Source organism: Lethenteron reissneri, chromosome 72 (assembly GCF_015708825.2).
Source record: "Lethenteron reissneri isolate LAM-NWPU_2019-01 chromosome 72, ASM1570882v1, whole genome shotgun sequence".
Lineage (NCBI taxonomy): Eukaryota > Metazoa > Chordata > Hyperoartia > Petromyzontiformes > Petromyzontidae > Lethenteron > Lethenteron reissneri.
Genome location: NC_083850.1, coordinates 7,510,563 through 7,532,178, shown reverse-complemented (window position 1 = coordinate 7,532,178; position 21,616 = coordinate 7,510,563). Strand labels below are relative to the sequence as shown.

The following is a 21,616-nucleotide window of genomic DNA, read 5'->3' as shown; positions in this document are numbered from 1 at the left end:
CCGTGAAAAAATAGTCTTCTTAATAATCGTGATAATACAAAGATTATCGCTATAACTTTTGCTGATTATGTCTTAGTGTAATTCTATCAGGTCTCAGAATTCAGATCTCACCGAAGGATAAAGTTCTTATAATTAAAATCATTATGCATGACCTTAGGAAGGAACCACTCAGACACTTCTGTGTTAAGCAACTTTAATTTATAAACAAAAACACAACACTCTAATATGCAAACTCCTGGAGATGTGCTCCTCATTGATCCGACCATTTAACCCTCCATGATTACGCTGTTAAACTGGGTAACAGAGCAATAGGTTAATTCCTAAGAGTCACGCGAGCATAGGAAAAAGTCCTTAAAAAACTTAACCCGTAAAAACAAAGTTTTTCACTCTAAATCCTTTATATGCGTGGCGGCTAGAGTCCTCTCGTCCTCTGGCTTGAGATGGCTGCCACCTATGGGTCAGATGATTGTCTGCCAGTATTAAGCAATTGGTAATTACATATTTAATTTGTTTTCACTAAACAGTGTAAACTTTCGGAAATTTTTTTGACGAAAATTAATTGTCACGCACAACGAGTCTGTGTGGAAAATATCAGCTCGATTGAATCACGGGAAGTGGGTTAAAAAACGACCGAAAGATTTGCACGGTCCTAAGCAAGCAAGCAAACTTAATATAAAGGATTTAAAAATATATTCGCCTGTGGAGGACGCGGGGATCGATCCCGCGACCTTTGGCATGGGAAGCGAGGGCGCTACCAACTGCGCTACTCCGCCATGGCCTGTGGAGGGGTTACGCTCTGGGCTCCTATACTGTGACGTTCAGCCAAAGCCATGAATGAGTTGTATTTGAATAAATGTAAAATAAAAAATTTTTGCCTAAAAAGTGTTACATTTTTGAAAAAATTTTTCACGAACATTGTCTCGCACAACGAGTCTGTGTGGAAAATGTCAGCTCAATTGGATCACGGGAAGTGGGTTAAAAAACGAGCGAAAGATTTGCACGGTCCTAAGCAAGCAAGCAAGCACGCAAGCAAGCAAGCAAGCACGCAAGCAAGCAAGCAAGCGAACTTAATATAAAGGATTTAAAAATAAATGTGACGATATTCATACGAACGGCAATAAAGAAACATGTCCCCAATGCAAAAGTAGACTTCAATGAATTCATTGGTAGATTATGTAATTAACTAAATGTCTTGGAACAATGGTGTGTGGCAGTGTGCCTGCTTCAGCAAATGTTTATCAATTGGCTAAGGCTTCAATAAATTTGCGGGCAAGATTCTGTGATCAAAAGAAAGATTTAAACACAATAGTCTCCCCTGTGAGTGTGTGGATTCGTAACAAAGGTTTCTAAATGTTTAGTTTCGTCAATGAATTCATCGGTAGTTAAAATTAACAAAAAGACCGACTAAAAAACTTCTCAATGACCGTATCTACGTGACTCAATGGGCAGCAATGTTCTTCACTATCAGCTAATACTTGACACACTCTTATCATTATTGTTATTATTATTAGTCCCGGTATGTGCGGTATGTGTGTGTTTGGTGGTTTTGTCTCCTCGATCAATTCTATGCGTCAAGTAGACGCTGGATGATACGTGGTATGCGAGTGTGGGGGAGGGTCATATACACAGCTTCCTCGCTCTCTCTCGCTCGGCGGCAGCTGAAGCTGCTGCCCATTGCTGGGTGAAGAGTCGGCACGACGCTCGCCGTCAGCAGTGCGCGATGATTCCGTCGTCAGATAGCGCCCGCAGCTCGTCTGCTTGTCGCCGTTCCTCACTCGTGTCTTGGTTCACAGCTGGTGCTGGTCGGTGTGTGTGGGTCGAACCCACGGCGCTCTCGCTGGCACTCTCCTCTTCCTCACAGGCAGCTGGTCAGGCTCTTTCCCCTGCTGGATGAGCTGAGTCGGCACGATGCTTGTCTTTCAAGGTGCTCGACAGCGCTCGCCGCTCGTCCGCTGGCAGCTGACACCCTTTCTCGGTGGCGCTGCTGCGCTCTCTCTCTGGCTACCGTGCTCTCTGGCGATGCCTGGTTGCGCGTGCAGCTGGTTCTCTGCGATGCTGGCTTGGTCGATGCTTGGGCTTCCACCCTTTCTCCCGGTTGATTGCTCGTCGTTGCTCGTCACTCTATCTCTCGGGCTGCAGCTGCTCGTGGGAGCTGGTACTCAGTGTAGAACAACTTTGAGCGATACTTCTTCTGTCAGCCCCGAGCTCGTACTCGGTGACCCATTGGTACTCGGCAAGCCTCTTCATCCTTGGTTGATTGCAGAGTCCCACCCCAGAGCTTGCTGCTTGCAGTAATTCAACTCTTTGTGTTGATTTCATAGACTCGTGGCTTCTGCTGGTGCAGCTCGTTGACGATGTGCCAGTCACGGGGGCAGGTTCCCCGAAGCCTGCTGATCGCAGCTGCTCGTGGGAGCTGGAACTCACGCTCAAAACTTGTAAATTGTATTTGCACACCTCTTGAACAACTGTGAAAGCTTAATACAACTTATCGCAATCCTTGACTTTGCAAGCGACTCAAAACATCAGGATAAATGTAGAATAAAACTCTCAGCGATACTCTGTCGGTCCATGTCGAACTCAGCACCGAGCATCACTTTGCCTCTCTTATCTGCGAGACACACCACCCATTGTTGATCTCGAGGCCATGCCCCGGAGTCTGCCCGTCGCAGTACTCTCTGTCGCTTATAGTCTTCTGTAACTCGCAGTAGTCTCGATGTATGGGTCGTGCCTCTGTTTTTACGTGAAATTCTCTCCCCTCGGATCGCCGTGTGGTTAGTCATAGGACACAACATATGCATTGTCTTTGAAACTGATTGGTCCACACCAGAGACAGCTTTCTTTCGAGCCTAATAACGGTGTTAATCCAGAGGACGCCAATAGGCGTGCTCTTTCAGTGTTTGTGATGAGATGATAACAAACTCAGAGTTGCTGAGGCAATTAAGCAAGCACCATATAAATGATATTATTATAACATAGTGAATGCTTGGGAGCTTATTGGCTCTCGCTCCTAGTTAGAGATCTACCCAACCCACAGGTCCGCAAATAATGACCGCTCTTACTCTGCAGGTTGAAACTAGGAATGGAATGTTCAACTTCACGTTCTTTTCATTAAAGGCCTGTGACAAATGTGAATCTATTGCAGCTTCGTTGTCTCAAGCTTACACATCTACAGGTTCTCCATTTGACTTTGTATTGTCTAAGAAGTCCACCCACACCTCCACTTCCACACACTGCTGGGAGTTGCCTCGCTCTGCCTCACAGTCAGAATTCTCCTCCTGCTTCACGTTGCCTCCATTGATGTGAAGGTCCGATTTTGGAGTTGAATGTTCATCTTCACATTTGACCTTCACTTCTTCGCTCTTCACTGTCACTTCTTCGCTCTTCACTGTTGCGTCTTCACATTTCACCTGGATATATTTCATAGTGTCCAAGCTGGAATTTACTTCAGGTTCTTTTTTCAGGAGGGATGGGCTCAGTGCAAAACTTTGACTTTCACAAGTCGATTTCAGACTACACTCCTTGGGGGTCTTCTGATGCCTGTGTGTTCTCTGGTGTCTATGAAGATGTGGCGACTGTGCAAACGCCTTCCCGCACAGAGTGCACTTGAAGGGTCTCTCTCCTGTGTGTGATCTCTGGTGTATTTTAAGATAAGACGAACTTGAAAATGCCTTCCCACACACAGTGCACTTAAAGGGTTTCTCTCCTTTGTGCGTTCTCTGGTGCATTTTAAGATTTGATGAATATGAAAATGTCATCTCACACACACCACACTTGAAGGGGTTCTCTCCTTTGTGCGTTCTCTGGTGGATTTTAAGACTAGATGAACTTGAAAATGCCATCTCACACACACTGCACTTGAAGGGTTTCTCTCCTGTGTGTATTCTCTGGTGTATTTTAAAAGAAGACGAACTTGAAAATGCCTTCCCACACACACTGCACGTAAAGGGTTTCTCTCCAGTGTGCGTTCTCTGGTGCATTTTAAGATTTGATGACTGTGAAAATGCCATCTCACACACACTGCACTTGAAGGGTTTCTCTCCTGTGTGTGTTCTCTGGTGTTTTTTAAGATAAAATGAACTTGAAAATGCCTTCCAACACACACTGCACTTGAAGGGTTTCTCTCCTGTGTGTGTTCTCTGGTGTATTTTAAGATAAGATGAACTTGTATATGCCTTCTCACACACACTGCACTTGAAGGGGTTCTCTCCTTTGTGCGTTCTCTGGTGGATTGTAAGATTAGATGACTGTGAAAATGCCATCTCACACACACTGCACTTGAAGGGTTTCTCTCCTGTGTGTGTTCTCTGGTGTTTTTTAAGATTAAATGAACTTGAAAATGCCTTCACACACACAGTGCACTTGAAGAGTTTCTCTCCTGTGTGTGTTCTCTGGTGTTTTTTAAGAGCAGATGAATCTGAAAATGCCTTCCCACACACAATGCACTTGAAAGGTTTCTCTCCTGTTGGAGATCTCTGGTCCTGTGTAAAATTTCCAGTACAATCCATGCTGTTTGCATACTGGTCCCATTGTTGTCTTTGTCTACCGAGCCGCGCTGAGTGCCTTTGCTCCATCAGACCAATTCTGCAGAGAAAGCATCAGAAGAAGCATCAGCTGCAGACAGAAAAAAATGTCCACACCATCTTCATCAGTATCGAGGCACAGAGGAATGAATATATACACAGTCACACATGACTTACACGTCTATCTTTATTCATATATTCAAGATTATCCCCAATTCATCACACGGGATGTTAAGACACACAATGAGAGGGCAAATGGTTATAAATATGCCTGTTAACCCAAAACACCAAGCACACAATTTCGGCTGCCTGGCTGCAAAAGTAGTATTTATAAAAGCAAATTTCAGCTAACATAGCAAAGGCTGTTGGGAATAATACTATTTGTATTATGCAGAAATGCATCAATAAATGTTCAATCTCAACTTTAGAGGTGTGAAGCCAGGCTCAGATTTGCTTGAATGCTTGGATGAACAGATCTAACTTCAGCAGCATATGTGCTGTTAATTTCCTGTTTCCATTCTTCCAAAAAGTTCCAGAGGGAAGCTAAAATAAACGATTGTTTTGATTTAACTTCCATGTTCAATAGTTAATATAATTTACTGCAAATACAAACTTGACACTGTCACACACTGGCATGGTAAAAAGTGGTGGTGTGTACAGAACCATGCCTGGACGCCTTCATCTGCTCAGTATTAACGCTTCCTCCCTTCACCATGTAATTAATTTAAGATCAATCAACATAGCAGAGGCCCACAAGCAGTTCAGCTTTCACTTATCAATCATGTTTGCTGTCGGTAATAATCAAACTAATTGTTGAGTTCATAATGCAGTGAAATAACTGCACAACAGCTCCCCACAAAGATAAACTCTTAAATACACATACATTTCACATGCATCATTAACATATATAAACAAAAATCCACCATTCATGACGAATTGCAAGTAACCTTATCCAAGTGGTAATGCCATTATAGGTGCAATTTAAGGCCATGTAAGTGTGGATTCCTTGTCAGCAGGTAATGGGAATGATCCAGGTGTCAAGGGATGACTGACAGATGAACCAGCTGTGCTCCCCAATGTCTTGCTGGGTTTTAGGAACCCAGCGTTCCACCTATTCATGTGGGCGTCGCTCTTCCGATCTCATCGTTGTTTCAGAGAACAGGTCCCTGCGGGGTGGGCTGGTAGGAACGAATAACCAAAGAATATAAACATAATGTATTATTACACTTGTTTAGCCAGGAAAGCCTCACTGAGTGTAAAGGTTTTTGTAGGGTCCTGCCAAGTGTTTGCAGTAGGGGGTGATGTTGCTACACCAAATCGGACGATATGAAGGGAGAGTTTGAGGCCTAGTTCTAGGCTTTAGGCTAGTTGTAGGCTTTAGGCCGCTGTGAGTAAATTTTTTATTTAAATGTTTAATTATTAATGTAAAAGCTTTAAATGTAAATGTTTCTATTTTAAAAACATCAGGGAATGTAAGATTGTTAAACATTAACTCCCTTTCACACACGCGGGGGTACGATACGAAGGGAGAGTTTGAGGCCTAATTCTAGGCTTTAGGCCTAGCTGTAGGCTTCAGGCCGCTGTGAGTTAATTTTTAATTTAAATGTTTTAATTAAAAGCTATCGCAGGGAATTATAAGGGAATGTTACACTTGTTTAGCCATCAAAGCGTCACTGAGTCTAAAGGTTTTTGTAGGGTCCTGCCAAGTGTTTGCAGTAGGGGGCGATGTTGCTACACGGACGGACGGACGATATAATCTATTGTAGGCTGGTTCACTTCGTTCCTACCAGTAAAATATCTATTAACTGCCCTGCAGCATATCTGCAGGGCAGTTAGTATGGTGTTGGACCAGATGACGCCAAAAGGCGTACAACTCAAAAAAGGTGTCAGTTTTGTTGCCAGATAAAAGGGTAAAGAAAACAATTATCATATTTTGCGACTGGCAAAGGAGGTTCCAATGGTATAAATGCTTACCCCGAGCTCTCATACTCTGATGGTGCATTGTCTTTGAGTTGTACGCCTTTTGGCGTCATCTGGTCCAACAGCATGTGAGACTAGGCTCTAAGAAAAGCTGTCTCGGTGTGGACCAATCAATTTCAAGGACAGTGCATATTTGTTTGTATTCTCTCCGCAGGTATTGTGGTCAATGCAAACATGGCTCCTTGTAAGAAAAGGTGTCAGTTTTGTTGCCAGACAAAAAGGGTAAAAAAACCGATATTCATATTTTGCCACTGTCAAAGGAGGTTCTAATGGTGTATTGGGAGCTAATCAAACTATGTAGTTATTTATTGATTTAAAGCTTTCTTGACTGCAGAAATTGAATATTCTTTGGGTCTTTTGGTCAAGTCGCGTACATAGAAAATAATAGATCACGACGTTTCGATCCCAACACAAGCAATCGTCTTCAGGTGAGAGAAAAAGCTGCTGAGACAAGGTCTTATATAGGCCTGAGATGGGTGCATCAAGGTAGGTGGGTGGAGCTAGTCCAACCAATTGAAACAAACACGGAGAAACCGTATACAAAAAATATCCCAAGACAAAAAAATAGCACAAATCTGTAAATGATAAAAGGGGAAAAGCCTCTTCTTATATTTTGCTACTGGCAAAGGAGGTTCCCATGATGTAGCTGCTCACCCCGATCTGTCATTGTTCTGATGGTGGCGTTGTCTTTGTGCTGTGTACGCCTTTTGGCGCTGTCCTCTGGTCTAACACCGTTTGAGACTAGGCTCGAAAGAAAGCCGTCTCTGGTGTGGACAAAAAAGTTTCATAGACAATGCATTTATTATGACAGCATGTTTCTTCACCATTGGAACCTCATTTGCCAGTAAAAATATGATAATTGGTTGTTTACCCTTTTATCTGGCAACAAAACTGACACCTTGTTTACAAGTAGTCATGTTTACATAGACCACAATACATGTAGTCATAATGCATTATGACTGAAGGTGTCAGTTTTGTTGCCAGATAGAAGGGTAAAAAAACAATTATCAGCATGTTTCTTGTTTGCATATTGATCGCGAGTATATTGTGGTTAATGCAGACACGATTCCTTGCAAGAGGTTTCAGTTCGGCGTTTAAACATCTTAACACGTAAATTTTGATTTGAAGCTTTCCTGACAGCAGGGAATCATCTTCTTGGTTCTTTCGGTAAAGTCATCAAATAGAAGCGAAATTATAAAATTATAAAAATATAAAACAATTAAAATTTCTCACGACGTTTCGACTGCAACACGAGCAATCATCGTCAGGTGTGAAAAACACAGCAAGAAAATTAAAAACATTTTCCTAAAATTTCTTGCTGTTTTTCACACCTAAAGTCACGTAGAAGAAAAACAATAAAATAAAATAAAAATTCTCACGACGTTTCGACTGCAACACCAGCAATCCGGTGTGAAAAACAACAACAAAATTTCTAAAAAATTATTGCTGTTATTCACACCTAAAGTCTCGTAGAAGAAAAACAATCAAATAAAAAAATATCACGATTCGACTGCAACACGAGAAATCGTCAGGTGTGAAATCCACAGCAAGAAATTGTATTATTTCCCTTCTACGTGACTTTACCGAAATAACCAAGAATATCTTAACACCTGTTTTGTTGCCAGAAAAGGGGAAAACCTCTTCTTATATGTTGCTACTGGCAAAGGAGGTCGCATGAAGTAGTGAGCCAGATGAAGACGAATTAAACTTAAGCAGAGGATTAAAGCAAATGCAATCAGGCGAGGGCAGGAGGCAAGGCCCCGCGTGGCTAGACCCGCGTTGTAATGTTCCAACCTGGACATCGATTCCATACTCGCTGCTACTCAATTGATATCCCTACGAGAGAGAGACGGAGAGAGGCTCTACCTGGGTAAACAACAACAACCACGACAACAACAACAACCACCACGACAACAACGATGTTAACTTCTCACCTCGGATCTGTGAGAGCGAGCGCGGTGTAGCAGCTCGTGACGTCACGCGGCAGCAGGTGACATGACGTCACTTACGGTGTTCAACACAATCCCCTCCCCCAACGAGCGGGAGTGTAATTGAATAACTTATGTTAATGAGACGGGCTCATGTCCAGTGATGAGGCGTGGATGCTGAACCAGTCACAATGAACTAGCGATAGCATTTATGAATAAATTATGTTAATGAACCGCCAGTTGATAGTTTGTTTCATTTATTAGGTACTGCCTGGGGGAAAAATGTATTGAAAAACTTCTCAAGAAAATTAAAAACATAATTTATACAAATGAATTTTTTTTATTATTATTCTTATGAATAACTTTTTTTATAAAATGTAAATAAATTCCAACGCGCTGTGGAAAATAAACTTACGCTCGCGCGTCAAAATTCGATTCTTTAGATCGCGCAAAGCAATCGAAGGTTGTAGATTTATTTAGAATCGGCCTATTCCCTTTTAATCGATACCACAAACGCTCAGCAGATATCGATTCTCGCCACACACTTCATGGTCATCCCCCCCCCCCCCCCCCCAAAAAAAAATAGTTTATTTTTTTATAATTTTTTCATGGTGTACATTTTGCAAAGTACCCACATGGCAAATTTCAAGTTTGTTGCATGTCGGGAAGTACAGCTAAACATTTTGAACGGACAACACATTCACAAATTTTCCTTTGATATATAGAAGACTAGCTTGACTACCCGGCTTCGCCCGGGACTTGGATTCACCACGCCCGGCCGCCTTTGTCTCCCCAGTGGCGATGTTCACACACCACATCAGTTACTCGTTTGAGGCTGAGTCGACCTAGGGGAAGCCCAGGACCAGTAAAAATAATCGTGGTGGCCGTGAGCGGGAATCGAACTCGGATCGCCGGATTCGTAGCGCAGCGCGCTCACCACACATCATCTCTAAAACACAGAAGTGAGATGGCTTTCTAAAGGTAGATCACTGGCCAGAGTTTTTGAGTTGCGAGAGCCACTTCAGAGACATCTTTTAGAAAAACAGTCACCACTGGCAACACATTTCAGTGACACAGAATGGGTCGAAAAACTTGCTCACTTGTGTGACATATTAAGCCAGTCAACGTACTCAATGAGTCATTTCAGGGGAGATCGACAACTCTGTTCAATTCGGCAGATAAAGTGGCTGCATTCAAAGCCAAACTGGAATTATGGGGGCGACGAGTGAACATTGGAACTTTTGACATGTTTCAAACACTAGCAGAGATTTTGAAAGAGACTGAGCCAGGGCCTTTCTCCCAGCTGGTGCATTAAAACCTACTCTTGTGCTTGGAATTGTCAACACAGTACTCCTGGAGATGTGCTCCTCATTGATCCGTACATTTAACCCTCAATGATTACGTTGTTATACTGGGTAACAGAGCAATCGGTTAATTTCTCAGAGTAACGCGAGCATATACGGCGATAGTAAAAAGTCCGTAAAAATAAATATGACGAAATTCATACGAACGGCAATAAAGAAACATGTCCCGAATGCAAAAGTAGACCTCAATGAATTCATTGGTAGATTATGCAATTAACTAAATGTCTTGGAACAATGGTGTGCGGCAGTGTGCCTGCTTCAGCAAATCCTTATCAATTGGCTAATGCTACAATAAATTCGCGGGCAAGATTCTGTGATCAAAATAAATATTTCAACACAAGTCTCCCTGTGAGTGTGTGGATTCGTAACATAGGTTTATAAACGTTTAGTTTCGTCAATGAATTCATCGGTACAGTTAAAATAAACAAAAAGAACGAATAAAATACTTCTGAACGACCGTATCCACGTGACTCAATGGGCAGCAATGTCCTTCATTATCAGCTAATAGTTGACACTCTTATCATTATTCTTCTCATTATTAGTCCTGGTATGTGTGTTTGGTGGTTTTGTCTCCTTGATCAATTCTTTGCGTCAAGCAGACGCTGGGTGATACGTGGCGAGAATGTGTGGGGGAGGGTCACACACACAGCTTCCTCGCTCTCTCTCGCTTGGCGGCAGCTGGAGCTGCTGCCCACTGCTGAATGAAGAGTCGGCACGACGCTCGCCATCGGCGGTGCGCGATGATTCCGTCGTCAGATATCGCCCGCAGCTCGTCTGCTGGTCGCCGTTCCTCACTCTTGTCTTGGTTCACAGCTGGTGCTGGTCGGTGCATGTGGGTCGAACCCACGGCGCTCTCCTCTTCCTCACAGGCGGCTGGTCAGGCTCTTTCCCCTGCTGGATGAGCTGAGTCGGCACGACGCTTGACTTTGAAGGTGCTCGACAGCGCTCGCCGCTCGTCCGCTGGCAGCTGACACCCGTGCTCGGTGGCTCTGCTGTGCTCTCTCTCCAGCTCCGTGCTCTCTGGCGATGCCTGGTTGCGTGTGCAGCTGGTTCTCTGCGATGCTGGCTTGGTCGATGCTTGGGCCTCCACCCTTTCTCCCGGTTGATTGCTCGTCGTTGCTCGTCACTCTATCTCTCGGGCTGCAGCAGCTCGTGGGAGCTGGCACTCACTCTCAAAACTTGTAAATTGTATTCGCACACCTCTTAAACAACTGTGAAAGCTTAGTACAATACAACTTTACGCAATCCTTGACTTTGCAAGAGACTCAAAACATCAGGATGAATGTAGAATAAAACTCTCAGCGATACTCTGTCGGTCCATGCCGAACTCAGCACCGAGCATCACTTCGCCCCTCTTCTCTGCGAGACAACACCCATTGTTGATCTCGAGGCCATGCCCCGGAGTCTGCCCGTCGCATGACTCTCTGTCGCTTGTAGTCTTCTGTAACTCGCAGTAGTCTCGATGTATGGGTCGTGTCTCTGTCTTTACGTGAATTTCTCTCCCCTCGGATCACCGTGTGGTTAGTCATAGGACACAACATATGCATTGTCTTTGAAACTGATTGGTCCACACCAGAGACAGCTTTCTTTAGAGCCTAGTATCAAACGGTGTTAATCCAGAGGACGCCAAAAGGCGTGCTCTTTAAGTATTTGTGATGAGATGATACAAAACTCCGAGTTGCTGAGGCGATTAAGCAAGCACCATATAAATGCTAATATTATTATAACATAGTGAATGCTTGGGAGCTTATTGGCTCTCGCTCATAGTTAGAGATCTACCCAACCCACAGGTCCGTAAATACTGACCGCTCTTACTCTGCAGGTTGAACCTAGGAATGGAGTGTTCAACTTCCCGCTCTTTTCATTAAAGGCCTGTGACAAATGTGAATCTATTGGAGCTTCATTGTCTCAAGCTTACACATCTACAGGTTCTCCATTTGACTTTGTATTGTCTAAGAAGTCCACCCACACCTCCACTTCCACAAACTGCTGGGAGTTGCCTTGCTCTGCCTCATAGTCAGAATTCTCCTCCTGTTTCACGTTGCCTCCATTGATGTTAAGGTCCGATTTTGGAGTTGAATGTTCATCTTCACATTTTACCTTCACTTCTTCGCTCTTCACTGTCACTTCTTCGCTGGTCACTGTCGCATCTTCAAATTTCACCTTGATACATTTCATAGTGTCCAAGCTGGAATTTACTTCTGGTTCTTTTTTCAGGATGGATGGGCTCATTGCAGCACTTTGACTTTCACAAGTCGATTTCAGACTACACTCTTTGGGGGTCTTCTGATGCCTGTGTGTTCTCTGGTGTCTATAAAGATGTGATGACCGTGCAAACGCCTTCCCGCACAGAGTGCACTTGAAGGGTTTCTCTCCTGTGTGTGTTCTCTGGTGTATTGTAAGATAAAATGAACTTGAAAATGCCTTCCCACACACAGTGCACTTGAAGGCTTTCTCTCCTGTGTGTGTTCTCTGGTGCATTTTAAGATAATATGAACATGAAAATGCCTTCCCACACACACTGCACTTAAAGGGTTTCTCTCCAGTGTGCGTTCTCTGGTGCTTTTTAAGATGTGATGACCGTGAAAATGCCATCTCACACACACTGCACTTGAAGGGTTTCTCTCCTGTGTGTGATCTCTGGTGTATTTTAAGATAAGACGAACTTGAAAATGCCTTCCTACACACACTGCACTTGAAGGGTTTCTCTCCTGTGTGCATTCTCTGGTGTATTTTAAGATAATATAAACTTGAAAATGCCTTCCCACACACACTGCACTTAAAGGCTTTCTCTCCTGTGTGCGTTCTCTGGTGCTTTTTAAGATTGGATGACTGTGAAAATGCCATCTCACACACAGTGCACTTGAAGGGTTTATCTCCTGTGTGTATTCTCTGGTGGATTTTAAGACTAGATGACTGTGAAAATGCCATCTCACACACACTGCACTTGAAGGCTTTATCTCCTGTGTGTATTCTCTGGTGGATTTTAAGACTAGATGACTGTGAAAATGCCATCTCACACACACTGCACTTGAAGGGTTTCTCTCCTGTGTGTGTTCTCTGGTGTATTTTAAGATTTGATAAATGTGAAAATGCCATCTCACACACACTGCACTTCAAGGGGTTCTCTCCTTTGTGCGTTCTATGGTGGATTTTAAGATGTGAATTTGAAAATGCCTTCCCACACACAGTGCCCTTAAAGGGTTTCTCTCCTGTGTGTGATCTCTGGTGTATTTTAAGATAATAGGAACTTGAAAATGCCTTACCACACACACTGCACTTAAAGGGTTTCTCTCCTGTGTGCGTTCTTTGGTGCTTTTTAAGATTTGATGACTGTGAAAATGCCATCTCACACACACTGCACTTGAAGAGGTTCTCTCCTTTGTGCGTTCTCTGGTGGATTTTAAGATTAGATAACTGTGAAAATGCCATCTCACACACACTGCACTTGAAGTGTTTATCTCCTGTGTGTATTCTCTGGTGTATTTTAAGATACGACGAACTTGAAAATGCCTTCCCACATACACTGCACTTAAAGGGTTTCTTTCTTGTGTGCGTTCTCTGGTGTCTATGAAGCTGTGTTGAATGTGCAAACGCCTTCAAGCACATAGTGCACTTGAAGGGTTTCTCTCCTGTGTGCGTTCTCTGGTGCTTTTTAAGATTTGATGAATGTGAAAATGCCATCTCACACACATTGCACTTGAAGGGGTTCTCTCCTGTGTGCGTTCTCTGGTGGATTTTAAGATTAGATGACTGTGAAAATGCCATCTCACACACACTGCACTTGAAGGGTTTATCTCCTGTGTGTATTCGCTGGTGGATTTTAAGATTAGATGACTGTGAAAATGCCATCTCACACACACTGCACTTGAAGGCTTTATCTCCTGTGTGTGTTCTCTGGTGTATTTTAAGATAAGATGAATTTGAAAATGCCTTCCCACACACAGTGCACTTACAGGGTTTCTCTCCTGTGTGTGTTCTCTGGTGGATCTGTAAACATGATGACCATGCAAATGCCTTCTCACACACAGTGCACTTGAAGGGTTTCTCTCCTGTGTGTGTTCTCTGGTGTTTTTTAAGATCAGATGAATCTGAAAATGCCTTCCCACACACAGTGCACTTGAAGGGTTTCTCTCCTGTGTGTGTTCTCTGGTGTATTTTAAGATAAGATGAATCTTTAAACGCCTTCCCACAGACAGTGCACTTGAAGGGTTTCTCTCCCGTTGGAGATCTCTGGTCCTGTGTAAAATTTCCAGTACAATCCATGCTGTTTGCATACTGGTCCCATTGTTGTCTTTGTCTACCGAGCCGCGCTGAGTGCCTTTGCTCCATCAGACCAATTCTGCAGAGGAAGCATCAGAAGAAGCATCAGCTGCAGACAGAAAAAATGTCCACACCATCTTCATCAGTATTGAGGGACAGAGGAATGAATATATACACAGTCACACATGACTTACACGTCTATATTTATTAATATATTCAAGATTATCCCCAATTCATCACACGGGCTGTTAAGACACACAATGAGAGGCCAAAAGGTTATAAATATGCCTGGAAGCCCGAGTATCTTCAAAATAAATGTTAACTCAAAACACCAAGCACACAATTTCGGCAGCCTGGCTGCAAAAGTAGTATTAATCAAAGCAAATTTCAGCTAACATAGCAGAGGCTGTTGGGAATAATACTATTTGTATTATGCGGAAATGCATGAATAAATGTTCAATCGCAACTTTAGAGGTGTGAAGCCAGGCTCAGATTTGCTTGAATGCTTGGATGAACAGATCGAACTTCAGCAGCATATGTGCTGTTAATACTGGTAGGAACGAAGTGGACCAGCCTACAATAGATTATATCGTCCGTCCGTCCGTCCGTCCGTGTAGCAACATCGCCCCCTACTGCAAACACTTGACATGACCCTACAAAAACCTTTAGACTCAGTGACGCTTTCCTGGCTAAACAAGTGTAACATTCCCTTATAATTCCCTCAGATAGCTTTTAATTATAACATTTAAATTAATGAGGCTTTCCTGGCTAAACAAGTGTAACATTCCCTTATAATTCCCTGAGATAGCTTTTAATTAAAACTTTTAAATTAAAATTTTACTCACAGCGGCCTAAAGCCTACAGCTAGGCCTAAAGCCTCGACCTACGCCTCAAACTCTCCCTTCATATCGTACCCCCGCGTGTGTGCGAGGGAGTTAATGTTTAACAATGTTATATTCCCTGATGCTTTTAAATAGAAACATTTAAATGTAAAGCTTTTACATAAATAATAAAAACATTTAAATTTAAAATTAACTCACGGCGGCCTAAAGCCTACAGCTAGGCCTAAAGCCTAGAAATAGGCCTCAAACTCTCCCTTCGTATCGTACCCCCGCATGTGTGAAAGGGAGTTAATGTTTAACAATGTTACATTCCCTGATGTTTTTAAATAGAAACATTTACATTTAAAGCTTTTACATAAATAATTAAAACATTTAAATTAAAAATTAACTCACAGCAGCCTAACGCCTACAGCTAGGCCTAAAGCCTAGACCTTGGCCTCACACTCTCCCTTTGTATCGTCCGATTCAGTGTAGCAACATCGCCCCCTACTGCAAACACTTGGCAGGACCCTACAAAAACCTTTTAGACTCAGTGGAGCTTTCCTGGCTAAACAAGTGTAATAATGCATTATGTTTATATTCTTTGGTTATTCGTTCCTACCAGTCCACCCCGCAGGGTCCTGTTTTCCTGTTTCCATTCTTCCAAAAAGTTCCAGAGGGAAACTAAATAAGCGATTGTTTTGATTTAACCTCCATGTTCAATAGTTAATATAATTTACTGCAAATACAAACTTGACACTGTCACACTCTGGCATGGTAAAAAGTGGTGGTGTGTCCAGAACCATGCCTGGCCGCCTTCATCTGCTCAGTATTGACGCTTCCTCACTTCATCATGTAATTAATTTAAGATCAATCAACATAGCAGAGGCCCACAAGCAGTTCAGCTTTCACTTATCAATCATGTTTGCTGTCGGTGATAATCAAACTAATTGTTGAGTTCATAATGCAGTGAAATTACTGCACCACAGCTCCCCACAAAGATAAACTCCTAAATACACGTACATTTCACACGCATCATTAACATATATAAACAAAAATCCATCATTCATGACGAATTGCAAGTAACCTTATCCCAGTGCTACTGCCATGATAGGTGCAATTTAAGGCCATGTAAGTGTGAATTCCTTGTCAGCAGGTAATGGGAATGATCCAGGTGTCAAGGGATGACTGTCAGATGAACCAGCTGTGCTCCCCACTGTCTTGCTAGGTTTTAGGAACCCAGCGTTCCACCTATTCATGTGGGCGTCGCTCTTCCGACCTCATCGTCGTTGCAGAGAAAATATCTATTAACTGCCCTGCAGCATACCTGCAAGGCAGTTAATATGGTGCTGGACCAGATGACGCCAAAAGGCGTACAACTCAAAAAAGGTGTTAGTTTTGTTGCCAGATAAAGGGTAAAAAAAACAACTATCATATTTTGCTACTGGCAAAGGAGGTTCCAATGGTGTAAATGCTTACCCAGAGCTCTCACACTCTGATGGTGCATTGTCTTTTAGTTGTACGCCTTTTGGCGTCATCTGGTTCAACACCATGTGAGACTCGGCTAAGAAAAGCTGTCTCGGGTGTGGACCAATCAATTTCAAGGACAGTGCAAACATGACTTCTTGTAAAAAAAAGGTGTCAGTTTTGTTGCCAGATAAAAGGGTAAAAAAACAATTACAGTGATACCTCAGTTCACGAACTTAATTCGTGAACCGACTCTGGTCGCGAACCGAATTGGTCGTGAACCGAGGCACATTTTCCCATAGGGTTCAATGTAAATCCGGTTAATCCGTTCTGACCTTTTTTTTTGGTTTTTGAAGCACAAAAATATGAAACAAATTACAATACACATTAGTACTGTACAGTATAGTAATGTATAAAGAGAGAACACTAACCTTGCTTGAGATGACTTCAATAAGCACTCAAACAGGTGAACTGTACAATACAGGAAGTACAGTATTGTACAGTACAGTAGTACAGTACAGTACTGTATGTGCTAAAAAGCACACCAAAAAGCAAAAAGTCACTGAAAGTGTCTTCACAGTACTCACAGTACGTATTTCTGCGTCTCTTCTTCTCTCCACGATCTTCCTACAGGAAGTTACAACCATGTGACAGCCTGGAAATAGCATTAAAATGGCCGCGGCTCCTGTTCGTGAACCGAAGCGGAGTTCGTGAACCGGAGCATATTTTTATTAACTTTTCTGTTCGTGAACCGAGTTGTTCGTGAACAGAAGCGTTCGTGAACCGAGGTATCACTGTATCATATTTTGCTACTGGCAAAGGAGGTCCCAATGGTGCATTGGGAGCTTCTCAAACTACATAGTTATTTATTTATTTGTTTAAAGCTTTCATGACTTAAGGAATTAATACTATTTGGGTCTTTCGGTCAAGTCACGTTACATAGAAAATAATAGATCACGACGTTTCGATCGCAACACAAGCAATCGTCTTCATGTGAGGGAAAAAGCTGCTGAGACAAGGTCTTATATAGGCCTGAGGTGGGTGCATCAAGGTAGGTGGGTGGAGCTAGAGATGGTCCAACCAATTGAAATAAACACGGATAAACCGTATACAAAAAATATCCCAAGACAAAAAATAGTACAAATCTGTAAATGATAAAAGGGGAAAAGCCTCTTCTTATATTTTGCTACTGGGAAAGGAGGTCCCATGATGTAGCTGCTCACCCCGAGCTTTGTTCTGATGGTGGCGTTGTCTTTGTGCTGTGTACGCCTTTTGGTGCTGTACTCTGGTTTAACACCGTTTGAGACTAGGCTCGAAAGAAAGCCTTCTCTAGTTTGGACCAATCAGTTTCACAGACAATGCATAGATTATCACAGCATGTGTTTTGTTTGCATATTGATCGCGAGTATATTGTGGTTAATACAGGTAGGAACAATGTTCCACACTGCCCACCAGGGATTTATTGTCTGTCTGTCGTGCATAAATAAATATATAATACACACAGCTCTTTGATTGGTGGAGACCTTACAAACAGCTCTTTGATTGGTGGAGACCTACTGCCGGGTACGGAGAGGGGAGGTGCCTAAGGGAGGAGGGTCAGGGGAGGGGCCTAAGGAAGGGGGGAGTCATGAAAGGGGCCTGAGGGGGGGGGGGGTTCAGAGGAGGGGCCTAAGGGAAGGGGGGTCAGGGGAGGGGCCTAAGGATATGGGGGGTTGGGCAGGGGAGGGGCCTAAGGGAGGGGGGTAATGGGAGGGGCCTAAGCAAGGGGGAGGGGCCGATAGTTAAGGGGGCTGGCTACCTGGCTGGCTGCCTGGTTGCCTCAAGTCAAGTTATTTTTTATACAGGTAGGAACAACAGGTTCCACACTGCCCACCAGGTATGAGTTGTCTGGCTGTCGTGCACGAATGCGCTGTCCAACCAAGTTCCTACCTGCCCACTCCGAAGGAACGTGCTGCAGACACGATTCCTTGCAAAAGGTTTCAGTTCGGCGTTTTAACATCTTAACACCTAAATTTTGATTTGAAGCTTTCCTGACTGCAGGGATTCATATTCTTGGTTCTTTCGGTAAAGTCATCAAGTAGAAGCGAAATTATAAAATAATAAAAATATTAAACAATTAAAGTTTCTCACGACGTTTCGATTGCAACACGAGCAATCATCGTTAGCTGTGAAAAACACAGCAAGAAATTTTTCAAAACATTTCTTGCTGTTTTTCACACCTAAAGTCACGTTGAAGAAAAACAATAAAATAAAACAATTCTCACGACGATTCGACTCCAACACGAGCAATCATCGTCAGCTGTGAAATCCACAGCAAGAAATTGTATTACTTTATTATTTCCCTTCTACGTGACTTTACCGAAAGAACCAAGAATATCTTAACACCTGTTTCAGTTGCCAGAAAAGGGGAAAAACCTCTTCTTATATGTTGCTACTGGCAAAGGAGGTCGCATGAAGTAGTGAGCCAGATGAAGACGAATTAAACTTAAGCAGAGGATTAAAGCAAATGCAATCAGGCGAGGGCAGGAGGCAAGGCCCCGCGTGGCTCGGCCCCGCGTTGTAATGTTCCAACCTGGACATCGATTCCATACTCGCTGCTACTCAATTGATATCCTGACGAGAGAGAGATGGAGAGGCTCTACCTGGGTAAACGACAACAACCACCACGACAACAACAACCACGATGTTAACTTCTCACCTCGGATCTGTGAGAGCGAGCGCGGTGTAGCAGCTCGTGACGTCACGCGGCAGCAGGTGACATGACGTCACTTACGGTGTTCAACACAATCCCCTCCCCCAACGAGCGGCAGTGTAACTGAATAAATTATGTTAATGAGACAGGCTCATGTCCAGTGATGAGGCGTGGATGCTGAACCAGTCACAATGAACTAGCGATAGCATTTATGAATAAATTATGTTAATGAACCGCCAGTTGATAGTTTGTTTCATTTATTAGGTACTGCCTGGGGGAAAAATTTATTTAAAAACTTTTCAAGAAAATTAAAAACATAACATATACGAATGAATTTTTTTTTATTATTCTTATGATTAATTTTTTTTAATAAAATGTAAATAAATTAAAATAAATCCCAACGCGCGGTGGAAAATAAACTTACGCTCGCGCATCAAAATTCGATTCTTTAGATCGCGCAAAGGAATCGAAGGTTGTAGATTTATTTAGAATCGGCCTATTCCCTTTTAATCGATACCACAAACGCTCAGCAGATATCGATTCTCGCCACACACTTCATGGTCATTCCCCCCCCCCCCCCCCAAAATACAAAAGTTTATTTTTTATAATTTTTGCATGGTGTACATTTTTCAAAGTACCCACATGGCAAATTTCAAGTTTGTTGCATGTCGGGAAGTACGCTAAACATTTTGAACAGACAACACATTCACAAATTTTCCTTTAATATATAGAAGACTAGCTTGACTTCCCCGGCTTCGCCCGGGACTTGGATTCACCACGCCCGGCTGCCTTTGTCTCCCCAGTGGCGATGTTCACACACCACATCAGTTACTCGTTTGAGGCTGAGTCGACCTAGGGGAAGCCCAGGACCAGTAAAAATAATCGTGGTGGCCGTGAGCGGGAATCGAACTCGGGTCGCCGGGTTCGTAGTGCAGCGCGCTCACCACACATCATCTCTAAAACACAGAAGTGAGATGGCTTTCTAAAGGTAAATCACTGGCCAGAGTTTTTGAGTTGCGAGAGCCACTCCAGAGACATCTTTTAGAAAAACAGTCACCACTGGCAGCACATTTCAGTGACACAGAATGGGTCGAAAAAGTGCTCTCTTGTGTGACATATTAAGCCTGCTCAACGTACTCAATGTGTCATTTCAGGGGAGATCGACAATTCAGTGGAGAGAAAGAGAGTCAGAGCTACAGAGAACGGCACCGCGCCGTCAGAGTCACACAGTACGGGTGCCTTCGCCAAGCGCCGTGAAGCACCACCCAGTGGGCAAGCCTCTCCACGAACCGCAGCGGGCCTGATTCCGCTCATTTCCCAGCGGAGGAAGTCGCGGCTGCAACCCGCACGGGCGAGAGGAAGATCTCCGAACTAGGGTCGTATCATCTCCCCCACTCACAACCTCAAGGAGGCACACACACACACATCTACTTCCCGCGGGGCATGCAAGAATTTATCCAAGAGACAATCCACCTCTCTCACAATGGGACCCACCCTAGACAATCATTAGAAGACTAATTATAAAGTTTGAACCCCAGCTGGCCGTAAGGAATGGTGGCCCTCTGAGTAAGAATCCGTCGGTTATAAGAGTGTGAAGTTTTTTTCTTGCCTTTTTCTATTCTCTTATCGCATAAACGACCAATATATTCGTCGATGCAAACTAAAACTCTCGAAATCCTCATTGCGAATCGACACGTTTATAGAGAGAGAATATCGTGTCAAACCTGTTTCTTTGTCATAGAGTCTCGCCGAAGAATTAATTAAGGCAGAGTCAGATACGCGCTCACACAAACACACGCCCTCAACCACCAGTGTCTCAAACATTTCGTTAATTTCATAATCTCGCCAATGAATCTATTGACGTATACTTTTGCCTTTGCCTGTTAGAGTGCCACATGTTTGTTTAGAATAAAATTGGTAACACAGAAGTATCTCGAGTGTTTCTTTCCAAGTCCATGCAAAACTGTCTTATTCATAAGAACTGCAACCTGCGATGAGAAATGAACTTGGAGACCTAACATAACATAAACACACTTAGATAATCAGTAAATGTTTAATAAAAAATAATCGTTTTATCCCGATTGAAACAACTCTGGATAACGAAGCTAAGCCTAATTATCATAACTGCACACATTAACATAATCGCAAGCATTCGCATAAAATAATACGATTATCTCCATGATTATCATAATTTATGCATTTTTACTTTTATCAAAATTTCATAATCCGACATATACAACAGCGCTATCTGACGACAGAATCATCGCGCACCGCCGACGGCGAGCGTCGTGCCGACTCTTCATCCAGCAGTGGGCAGCAGCTCCAACTGCCGCCGAGCGAGAGAGTGCGAGGAAGCTGTGTGTATGACCCTCCCCCACACTCACGTACTCGCCACGTATCACTCAGCGTCTGCTTGACGCAAAGAATTGATCAAGGAGACAAAACCACCAAACACACACCGCACATACCGGGACTAATAATAATAAGAAGAATGATAAGAGTGCGTCAACTATTAGCTGATAATGAAGAACATTGCTGCCCATTGAGTCACGTGGATACGGTCGATGAGAAGTATTTTAGT

General features: G+C 43.2%; 1 protein-coding gene across 1 annotated transcript; it reads right to left on the bottom strand.

Moving 5' to 3' along the window:
- Positions 1 to 237: 237 nt before the first annotated feature.
- Positions 238 to 19,061, bottom strand: LOC133361370 (zinc finger protein 836-like). Its single transcript, XM_061580294.1, has 5 exons — positions 19,042 to 19,061; positions 11,716 to 14,164; positions 11,101 to 11,233; positions 8,435 to 8,504; positions 238 to 4,581 (listed from the first exon to the last, which is right to left on the bottom strand). The coding sequence occupies exons 2-5, from the start codon at positions 14,122 to 14,124 to the stop codon at positions 3,159 to 3,161; spliced, it is 4,035 nt and encodes a 1,344-aa protein (XP_061436278.1). The 5' UTR covers positions 14,125 to 14,164; positions 19,042 to 19,061; the 3' UTR covers positions 238 to 3,158.
- Positions 19,062 to 21,616: the final 2,555 nt, after the last annotated feature.

Bases quoted from the DNA above. Each gene is read 5' to 3' on its own strand.
- LOC133361370 (XM_061580294.1), bottom strand. From the start codon at position 14,124: ATGGAGCAAAGGCACTCAGCGCGGCTCGGTAGACAAAGACAACAATGG. The intron at 11,234-11,715 runs GATGTGTAAGCT...TGCGAGTTACAG, and splicing joins AGTCAAATGGAGAACCTGTA to AAGACTACAAGCGACAGAGA. The intron at 8,505-11,100 runs GTATCGCTGAGA...GAACACCGTAAG, and splicing joins GTTCGGCATGGACCGACAGA to TGACGTCATGTCACCTGCTG.